Source organism: Phaethon lepturus, unplaced genomic scaffold, assembly GCF_000687285.1.
Source record: "Phaethon lepturus isolate BGI_N335 unplaced genomic scaffold, ASM68728v1 scaffold12448, whole genome shotgun sequence".
NCBI classification, from domain to species: domain Eukaryota; kingdom Metazoa; phylum Chordata; class Aves; order Phaethontiformes; family Phaethontidae; genus Phaethon; species Phaethon lepturus.
The window spans coordinates 1-10,999 of NW_010559756.1; the positions used below are offsets into that span (position 1 = coordinate 1).

The 10,999-nt window shown below is 44.6% G+C and overlaps 1 protein-coding gene across 1 annotated transcript; it reads left to right on the plus strand.

Annotated features, from left to right (window-relative positions):
* Positions 1-14: 14 nt before the first annotated feature.
* EIF3L (eukaryotic translation initiation factor 3, subunit L) lies at positions 15-9,946 on the plus strand (the record flags this gene model as incomplete). The annotated part of the gene is made up of 11 exons (XM_010293471.1): positions 15-262; positions 864-943; positions 1,231-1,292; positions 2,669-2,738; positions 3,153-3,226; positions 4,230-4,401; positions 4,658-4,812; positions 5,622-5,792; positions 6,740-7,237; positions 8,259-8,339; positions 9,687-9,946. Coding segments are annotated over 11 exons (1,650 nt in total), but the record flags the coding sequence as incomplete, so codon positions are not given.
* Between the last annotated feature and the right edge of the window lie 1,053 nt (positions 9,947-10,999).

A 10,999-nucleotide genomic window follows, 5' to 3' on the forward strand; every position in this document is an offset into this window, starting at 1 on the left:
CTCAGGCCGGGCCGTGCGGCAGCCGCCTCACTGCTACCTCTTTTCCCTCAGGAGACCCGAAGCAAGACCTGGCGTACGAGCGCCAGTACGAACAGCAGACCTACCAGGTGATCCCCGAAGTGATCAAAAACTTCATTCAGTATTTTCATAAGACGGTGTCGGATCTCATTGACCAGAAGGTGTACGAGCTCCAGGCCAGCCGTGTTTCCAGTGACGTTATTGACCAGAAGGTGTATGAGATCCAGGACATCTATGAAAACAGGTACAAAGCCATTCTTCCCACCGGGGGGAATCACTGTTTAAACAGTGATGAAAGTGCGCCCTGCCCTTAAAAGGAAAGGGCAACTAGTTGTCTTGTTCCCAACTTGAGCTTTCTCCATAATGCAGCATGAGGTTTGATTTGATCAGTGGGGGAAACCCTGGTATTTCCAGGCCATTAATGTAACAGAAGTCTAAGTGAGTTGTGACTTATCTGAAAGAAAATACCAATCTTGTGCCTAACAGATACAGAGGCAGCAAAAAGTGACCATGTAGTGCTACTTAGGCAGTTTGCAGAAAGCTATGAGACGTAATTGTTGTGCCTGTTGCCTACAGATACTCCCACTCATGCTTGTAGCTGTGCTACCTTACTATAAGAGGAATGTGAAAGTAATGTACACAACTGTTTCATACTTCAGGGATAATTAAAAACTTTTACTACTTAGTTTGCCATTCTTGTTCTTTGCTTCAACACTGAACTTACTAAAAGGGGATGGTGCTGGTCTCCTTTCATCAAGTCCAAGGGTTCTATATCGTGACTTCTAACTCCAGCACTGTCATACTGAGAAATAGTTTCTAATGCCAGATGTATGTTTATCTTTCAGCTGGACAAAACTGACAGAAAGGTTTTTTAAGAATACCCCATGGCCAGAGGCCGAGGCCATTGCCCCTCAGGTTGGAAACGGTAGGTATTTTACTTTTTTCTGCTTGTCAGAGAGAGAAGGAACTAAATCAGTTTTGATACATGAGTGAGCAGGTGCACAGTGTTGCTGCTGCCTGAGTCACTCATCATTATTTGCTCTGGCAACTTCCTCAGTAGATGCCTGGAAAGAGGTCAAAACTGAAGGAAGTATCCTTTTGTGTCTCCCTTTATTTACTGTGGCAGAAGGAGCACCACCACTGGTGTATCTAAGAAATCCAGTTGCCTAGTCCTTGTAGCTTGCTAATGTCCAGTTCTGTCATCTTTTCCAGATGCCGTTTTCCTCATCCTATACAAGGAGCTGTATTATAGGCACATCTATGCCAAAGTCAGCGTGAGTGTTTGTCCTGTGTCTTCCTGTTGGTTGCATGCTGGCTTCTCTGTGCCATAAAACTTGCCGAATCTTGCTGCCACCACAGCATCAGTGGTTCCATAATTTTTGCAAGGCAGGATTGGATGAGTTTATGAGCTATAAGTCAAGTTGCTTTTAGAGAAGCTTAAAATTCTTGCCTTTTGTTAGTTTAGTAAGGATTCGCTGATTGCTAAAAGGCAAGAAGGACTTGATTATCTTTCTGAGGCTTGTTAACTGTCTCCTCAAGCTATGTTGTAATGAGTGCAGGTTTCTGTGGCAGCTTATATAAATAAGAAGACCTGGTCTGAGTTTTCAGGAGGCAGCCTTGTAAAAGTTTGTTACTGACACCAAATGTTATGGTTAGTGATTTGAAGAAGAAGGTGTTGGTAGGGAACTGGATTTTCTCCTTGATAGAGCTGTAATTGCAAGACCTGTAGATCAGTTGGTTTTGTGTGTTTCTTTGTGGCTCTTTGTTCTTCAGATTAGCAGGTGGGTGAGAGGGGGTGTTAAAAGAGGAGGGTGCATTATTTGTGATTAAAGAAACACATTGGGGTCAGAGGGCCTTGCAGAGAGGGAAACATGGGCACCATAAAGGATACAGGAGAATGAAACAGAAGGAATAATGGTCTGTAAACCAAAAAAAATCAAACCCCACTTTTTTTTCTTAAGCTAATTTGAAATCAATGGGAAAATTACAGTAGCTCTGAGTTCTTTAAGGAAAGAAGCTGAACAGAGGCATGACTTAGGGGCTAAATGAGTAATAACTGCAGTTTTGGTGTGAACAAGAGGGTGGAGAAATGGAGACTTTAAAAAGCCTGCTATATTAACCTGAGTCAGGCTTTGAGAGACTGGTTTCTCGAGCTGTGCTGTTAGTGATTCTCAGGCTGCCCTTGGGTGTCTCCAGGTGAAACAAGGAAGATGATTTTTAGGAAGAATGATTCCCTACTATGTTTACTGGTCTTTCAGAGTGTTTAGAAATACTGTCCAGAAGCAAAACTGTCAATTTATTAAGGCCTCTCAGGGGAGAAGGAAGGAAAGCTGTTGAAGGTAATAGGATGCTCTTAAGTCTGGACAACAGAAGGTTAATGCAACCTATTCACAGAAGGTTTGAATACTCAGTCATCCTGCAAGAAGCCACCTGTACATGAAAAGTCAGCCCTATTCTATGTGACAATAGTGTCACGATTTCAGATTTTCTGGGTGGTACTCGTGGGTGTCCTGGTTGAATATTAGCTCTAAAGTTTCTGAAATAGGCTGTCTACTGCTGTGACTATTGGCTATCCTTCATACGCTGTTGCCCATAAACTCACTCTTGCCATTCTGGAAACTAGAGAGACTGTACTGACTTCTTATTGCAGGGTGGGCCCACGCTGGAGCAGAGATTTGAATCCTATTACAACTACTGCAATCTCTTCAACTACATCCTCAGTGAGTTGCTGCAATTCTTTTCTGGTTTGTGAACTTTGGAAAGAGTGGACGGAGGGGACAGAGCTAGAGAAAGCGTCAGAAGAATTGGAACATGTTTGTTTATAGATCATTTAGGGAGAAGTAGTCTGTGAGCTTTCTGTATGTTTGAATTTGTTGAATGAAGAGCACTTTACATACATGCATTTAAAACCACAAAAAGCACAAATAGTTTCCAGTGCTTTCTGAAATACTCTAAAGAATGAAACTTATTTAGCTTTCTGTCTTGTTGAGAACTGCTTCACCTGTCTTTATTAAAAAGCAAAATGAAGCTGTAAGCTGGAGAAAACTTGCAGTGTTTCACAACTGCTTACTGTTGTTGACTCCCCTTGGACTGAATTTTAGTGCTTGTGACATATTACTTGTGTTCTTCTGCAGATGCTGATGGCCCTGCTCCTCTGGAACTGCCCAACCAGTGGCTCTGGGATATTATTGATGAATTCATATACCAGGTATATGACTATAAGACGGCCATCATGGGGTGGCCTTGCCTCTGTTAGCACTGTGAATTTTCCATTTCCTTTCTCTCTGTGATTCTCATAGCTCGGATACCATTGCAGGTCAAAAAACTTTAGCGAGCGCTGTTATTACTGGGTCACCAGGTAGATGAAGTAGTTGTAAATGTACAGATTTTGAAGTTACAGGGAGCTCTTTGGGGAGTCCTGGACTTCTATGGGTATTTCTTTTTCAGTTGCTGCTTAGGGGATTATTTTTTTTAATCTCACCTTCATTTCTGCCTGATTTGTGCAAAGCAGCCTAACTGAAATCTGCTGTAATCACAAAGGCCTTAAGATACTTGATCAAACTAGTTTTACTGTGTTCTATGGTTTTACTTTAGTTTTATATTTCTTAGTTAGTAGGGCCTTTATGCTTCCACTGAGAGATTGCTGACCTGATTTGAAATCTATGGTCTAGGATCTTGGTATTAGGAAATATTTTTCCCCTTACTGTTCTGAGTGCAGTAATACAGATCCCAAATGCTATTGGTTTTTCTCTATAGATATATTTCTCTGTAACTTTTTATTATAGAGCTGCCAGGAATTCTTCAAGTGCAATCTTGTCAAGCTTGAGGATGAAAAAGGATGTGTGCATATGTAGAAAAAGATGTGTGTGTATGCAGATATATCTTACGACTTGGTCATTCTCTTTGCTACCTGTTCAGACAGCAAATCTTTGTTGAGCTGCCTGTCCTAATTGTCTAATAGATCCTTCTCTTCTTCGTTCTGTTTTCTAGCCTTTTCTTTCAGATTTTCTCAGCATTGTGTCAGATTTTTCCGTAGGTGTTCTAATGGTGGTTTAATTTGTTTTGATTGCCAGGTCATCTCAGATGAAACTTTTTTCTGTGCAACTTGTAGCTTATTGAAATGTATTTGTGTTTGATTTGTGAGCTTAGTACACTTAGCTGAAGATCCCCAAACTAGTTTCTCATCATTGAATCTCTGCTTTTTCCTGTAGTTCCAGTCTTTCAGCCAGTATCGCTGCAAGACAGCCAAGAAGTCTGAAGAGGAAATTGATTTCCTTCGTTCCAACCCCAAGATCTGGAATGTCCACAGTGTCCTTAATGTCCTGCACTCTCTGGTGGACAAATCCAATATCAATAGACAGCTGGAGGTCTACACAAGTGGAGGTGAGCTAGCTGGGTGACGCCAAGCAAGACTGGTGTCTGTGCTGCCTTGCTTTGATTTGACTGAGCTCCCTTAGCTTTGTTTGGGAGCTGGATCGAACCCTTAATCAGTGGATAGATTGACTGGGAAGAGGTTCTGTTGGCCTTGCGTGTGAAATGCCCATGATTGCAGTTGAGGTCTTGCTCCCTCTGAATAGAGGTATTGAAACGGAAGCTTGCTTCCTTGGAGGAAAGCGTCATGGTTCCTTTTTTTCCCTAGGTGACCCTGAAAGTGTGGCTGGTGAATATGGTCGCCACTCCCTCTACAAGATGCTGGGCTATTTCAGCCTAGTTGGGCTACTGCGTCTGCACTCTCTGCTGGGGGATTACTACCAAGCTATCAAGGTTCTGGAGAACATCGAGCTCAACAAGAAGGTAATGCAACATGTTCAAAAACACTCTGTTGCAGTTTTCTAAATGCCTCTGTTCAAACAATCTGGTGAAAGATTGCCATAATGAATCTTCCAGCTGAGGAGGTGTTTGTAGCTGTTGTAGCTGTCAGGAGCTTGTTTATAGGATTAGCTGGAAGAAGTGCCTAGCTGAACACAGCTGGAGCTTTGGCATTAAATCAAGCCATATGATAATGCTTGATGCTGCTGCAGCACAAATGCCTAGTTTTTTAGGAAGCTTGCTGTGTTGTACAAGGCAATGTTGTTACAGGGAGTATTATTTGAACTGTAAGTGGTAGTGCAGTGGTAGCTAGCTGAACACATTGTTCCCACCTTGGTCAATGGCTCATCCTTTTATTTTTTACTTCCTTTCTCACTGTTCCCACACCCACCTTGCATGTTTTTGCCCTAAAATTGAGTGCTACTTGTGGTAACAATAACAGTAGCCTAGCAGCAACATGGGCTTGGCACAGATCTGTCTGTGAGCTGTCTGGCACGGCATGTGGAATGAAACAGGGGGAAAGGGAACTGAGCAAAGCAATATTAGGCACAGTGCAAGAGTCCTCTGCTTGCAGGAAGCTGAAACTGGAAAACATAGGAAATGGAATGATCTAATAAAAGGTGAGGAAACTGCTATAGGGATGGGTGGGAGGGGAGATATCCTGAATTAACCCTCTCCTTTCTATATTTGGGACAGGAGTGAAGGCAGAGGTGGCTGGATTCTGGGTTATGAGCTGTTTAGATCAAAGGTGGTTGTCTCCCCTTTAACATAGCATGTTGATTCTTCCTTCTCAGAGCATGTACTCCCGGGTACCTGAGTGCCAGGTGACCACCTATTACTACGTGGGCTTTGCATACCTTATGATGCGGCGTTACCAGGATGCCATCCGTGTCTTTGCCAACATCCTTCTCTATATCCAGAGGACCAAGAGTATGTTTCAGAGGACAACCTACAAGTACGAGATGGTAAGAGGTAGAATAGGTCTCGGCTTCCCAAAAGAAAAGGCTGCTGTCCTCTTATCTGCCCCTCCTCTGTCACCTGATAACCTACATCTAAAAGTCTGTCCTTATTTTCCTGGACTATGCTGGTAGTGGTGACTGGGGATCCTTTGAACTCCTCTGCCATGCATGGCAATATTTTTCTCTTAACTATGTTACTAGTTCTTTTGGTTGTTCACCATACAGTTGACGTGGCTCCATCTGCAGTCTCCCTTTAGGCAGTGTTGTTAATGGATATCGGGCTACTAATGATATTCCTGTGGATGCTTCCTCAGACTCAGTCCTGTTCCTAGTCCAGTCCTGCATTTCAAGTTACTGTCATTGTTGGATATATTTCCATTATCAGATAATCATTCACAGACTGTTTTAATTCAGCATGGCTGAAACAAAGCTCCTTTCTCTTTCCATCTAAGCTGTCTCTGGTGCCTGTTTTACCCCCTGCTGCTGCTGTCTCCTCTTCATCCTTATAATTAATTTCTAACTCTTTGTGTAGCCAAATCCTGCTGTTCTTAATTCCATGACGCTTCAAAAATTTCCTATGTCTGTTTCAGCCACACTTCTGTCTGTTTCATCCCACACTCAAATAAATCTTCCTTCTCAGTCTTTTCTTCAGTGGCCTCCCTGATAACTGTCCCTTGCCAGGAGATGGTTGTTAAAGTATCTGCCTTTCTTTCTGCTCTAAACTTTCTTGCACCAAAGCAGTCAAACCTGCTTCTGGCCATCCAGGTTCTGTATGGCTCTGGATACATTCACTCTGTACTTTCCTCTTGTGCAGCCCTCTTTTTCATTGATGAGAGCCTTGATATGGCATTCATCTGTCTGCTTTGCCCAGATACACTGCAGCTCCCAGCTTTCTCCTGCACCATAAAGCCTGAGCACATTGACAGGCTAACAGGTTCTTCTCTCTGTCTCAGATTAACAAGCAGAACGAACAGATGCATGCACTCCTGGCCATCGCCCTCACCATGTACCCCATGCGCATAGATGAGAGCATCCACCTGCAGCTGCGAGAGAAATATGGGGATAAGATGCTGCGCATGCAGAAGGGTGATGCACAAGTCTATGAGGAGCTCTTCAGTTATGCTTGCCCCAAGTTCCTCTCCCCTGTGGTGCCCAATTATGACAATGTACACCCCAACTACCACAAGGAGCCCTTCCTGCAGCAGCTCAAGGTCTTTGCTGATGAAGTTCAGCAGCAGGCCCAACTCTCCACCATCCGTAGCTTCCTCAAGCTCTACACCACCATGCCTGTGGCCAAGCTGGCTGGCTTCTTAGACCTCACGGAGCAGGAGTTTCGTATCCAGCTGCTTGTCTTCAAGCACAAGATGAAGAACCTGGTATGGACCAGTGGCATTTCTGCCCTGGATGGGGAGTTCCAGTCTGCTTCTGAGGTTGACTTCTATATTGACAAGGTTGGTATCTGCCCCTTGCTGGCTAGGAAATTCCTTCACCCAGGAAATTCTGGAATTGGCAGTGCCAGTTTTCACTCCAGTCTAGGGGAAACCTCCCTTCCTTCTTTGCCCACAGTGAAGCCATAGCCTTGTTTAATAGAAGTATCAGTGGATGAACAGTGACGGGATATTGCAGGCAGCTTTGGCAATCATTGCACCCAGAAAATGGTGGTCCTAAATGTCTCCCCCAGGAAAGAGGGAACTGTTTGTTGGTGTTCTTGGGAAGTGATAGTTGGGTGACAGGTAGTGCTGTCAGCGTGTCAGGTGGGATTGTCAGCTTTGTCGGTCTCCCCCACACCTCTCCTTTGGTTGACAAAGCAGGGATCTTGCCTGGTTATCTAGCAGATCCACTTTTCACCAATGCAGCATTTAGCTCTGCTCTAGGAGGAATCTAAATACGAGGTGTGGTCCTGCCCTTGGAGCTCTGGGAAGTAGGAAGCTCGAGAAAGAGTCCTTTAAGGATTCTATTTTTCAAAGAAGATGGCAGTAACCATTAGGTTTCTTGCTAGAAAGGAGAACAGATTGCCCCTTGCTCTTGGTCCTTAGAGCAGACCTCTTCCTGCAAGTCCTCATGCTTTGTCTTCCCTCTTTACCTGAACCAAACTGACTTGTGTCTGACTGACTTGTATGGCAGCCTAGCTCTCCTGGTAGATAGCATGACATTTAGCTGCTGGTAGAGGGAAAGCAGAGCATGAATCAGAGTTGGGACTGTCAAACTGCTGCAAAGAGAGACAAAAATAGGCAGAGTGTGCAAGAATCTGGGAAGTGAATACAGTGTGAATTTGGGACGCATCCCAGGCAAAGGTATACGGAAGGCAGCCCACAGAGGTGAATGGTTGCTGTGGGACTAGCACGTCAGGTATGTGTGATGCTGAACCAGGGCTGGAGTAAAGCCCCTTTGGTTGCTCCTCACATTCGGCAGTGCTTGCTGTCTCCCTCCTAGCGCAGTCGTTTTTGTGATCTCATGCTGTTCCCTCCCCAGGATATGATCCATATTGCGGACACAAAGGTTGCTCGACGCTATGGGGACTTCTTCATCCGCCAGATCCACAAGTTTGAGGAGGTGAGGCCTGGTGGGAGAGCTGTGTAGCTCTATTGTGGTTTAACCCCAGCTGGCAGCTAAGCACCAGGCAGCCACTCGCTTACTCTCCCCATGGGGGAATGGGGGAGAGAATCGGAAGGGTAAAAGTGAGAAAACTCGTGGGTTGAGATAAAGGCGGTTTAATAGGCAAAGCAAAAGCCGCGCACACAAGCAAAGCTGAACAAGGAATTCATTCACCACTTCCCGTCAGCAGGCAGGTGTTCAGCCATCTCCAGGAAAGCAGGGCTCCGTCCCGTGTAACGTTACTTGGGAAGACAAATGCCATAACTCCGAATGTGTTCCCCCCCACACACTTCTTTCTTCTTCACCATGGCTTTATATACTAAGCATGACATCGTATGGTATGGAATATCTCTTTGGCCAGCCTGGGTCAGCTGTCCTGGCTGTGTCCCCTCCCAGCTTCCTGTGCACCCCCAGCCTTCTCACTGGCAGGCCAGCATGAAAAGCTGGACAGTCCTTGACTGCTTAGCAACAACTGAAAACATCAGTATGTTATTAACATAATTTTCATCCCAAATCCAAAACACAACCTCATACTAGCTTCTACAAAGAAAATTAACTCTGTCCCAGCTGAAACCAAGACAAACTGTAGGAAAAGTGGGGCAAGCATTGGGCTGTGCAAGCCCAGGAGGAGCCACACTTGTGGGAAACAGCTGTGCGATGCCTTGCTGGGGTGAGCCCTGGCTCTGAAGGTGCGTGGCAAAGGCAGGTGGTTTAAGCAGTGGCTGCTGGCCTTTGAAGAATGCTATGTTTTTGTGTGAGAAGTGCTCATCTAAGCCACAGTGGAAAAGGAGGAGGGTTTTATTGTCCAAGGGCACTGACTCCCATTGTCCCTAGACAATTGTGGTGTTCCTATCAGTAGCAACCAAAATCATATCTCTACCTTCATAACTCTGGCACTAGAAAGTGACCTCAAAGATTTCTGGAGCACAGATGACTTCAGCCTTCTGCTCAGCCAGGAGGTGACATTCTGTCACTGCTCCATTCTCCTGACAGAGGCTGCTGCACACTGGAAACAGGCAGTGAAATCCTGAGATGTGGGGACTTGAGCAATACAGGGTTGCAATACCACTGCTAGAAGTTTGCACCGTCTTCTTCCCACATCCTCCTTCCTCCTCTCCAAGAGAGCAGAGGAGCTTTACTAGTTCCCATTCTACTTCGCACACTTGCCTGTACTTGCGCAAGAGCTCTGTTTGTCAGTGTGTGGGAGAGGAACCAGTAGAGTCATTAGATAAAGGCTGCTGCGGAGAACAGTAGTGTATGCCAATCACTATGTATTTTCCTGACATTTGCTTTCTCTAATTACAGCTGAATCGAACCCTGAAGAAGATGGGCCAGAGACCCTAAAACTTCTGTGGATGCCGTGATCGCTCTGAGCAGAGAAATGGGTGGGAGAGATGATTCTCTTAGTGGTGAAGGCAGGGAGCTCAGGGTTGTGGCATTTCTGGAATCTCCTGTGACACTGAAGGTTTTTTGTACTTAAATGAGCAGACTTGTTTGGCTCAAACTATCCTACAACAAGGACAAGGCATCTAATAAATTAATGGAATTTTCCTGGTGAGCATTCAGTATCTGATGTACTCATTTGTTTTTCTTCTGTGGAAGAATATAATTGCATATGGAGACACGGCCAGCTGCTGTTGGTTTGTGCTGTCTTTGGTCCATGCTGTTGCAGGTATCAGTGGGGAGCAGATCTCTTTCCATGCTCTGTAAAGACACTGTGCACAGTGAACCAGGAAGGCTGCGGAACTGGTTAACAGGGAGAAAATTAGCTGTTATATGGTGTTTCCACAGGATATGGAAAGAGATGCAAGCTAATATTAATCCTCTTGGCTCTTGCCCCACACATTGAATAAACCTGAGTTGTAGTTGGTTTCCTAGCAGGTTGCATTTTTGCCTTCCCACCCCTCTTTTTGGTTTGGTTGCTATGAAGTAGAAATGCTCTAAAGTAGATGGGCAAGTTTTTAAAGGAAGGGGGTGGGTTTTTGTAAACATTCAACCAATATTAACTTTGGTCATCTGATGAGATGTCCTTGCTGGAGGTTGTTTTATTTCAGCACAAGTGATGCCCAAGTCCTGGTCCTGAATTTAATTGTTTCTCCAGAAAACTCTCCAAGGCTGTTTAATTTATTAAAACCCTTTAAATGCTAATTTTCCCAGCTCTCCAGCCACTTTGGATTCTTCAAAGCAAACTTGCAGGGCCTTGAAATAGAAAAAAACAGTTGAAAACTAGCTCTGTAAAGGGGAATTAAGGACTTGTAAATATTGGGGATCAGAATGCAAAGTATGAATTGCATCTCCTCTGCCCTCCACACCCTCTCTCCCCTCTCTTTTTGCTGTCTTTAAATAGTTTGGTGTTTGAGTGGTAGAAGCAGGTGTGAGAGAAAAACCTGCGTGTATAATAGGAAAGCAACACAAGGCATGCTTCATATATACCACCTGCCTCTTTGTACCCCCCTTCTCATTCCTTTCCACTGAGAGAGGGGTCCTGCAGTCCATCTTGGTTTAGTATGCGATTCTGTTTAGAAAGTCAGGAATAATTAACCTTGGTTGGATTATATGCTGTGTTTGAATGAGGGTCAAGTTTCTAGTGTACTAGATACTGCTCAGAAGTAAACTCT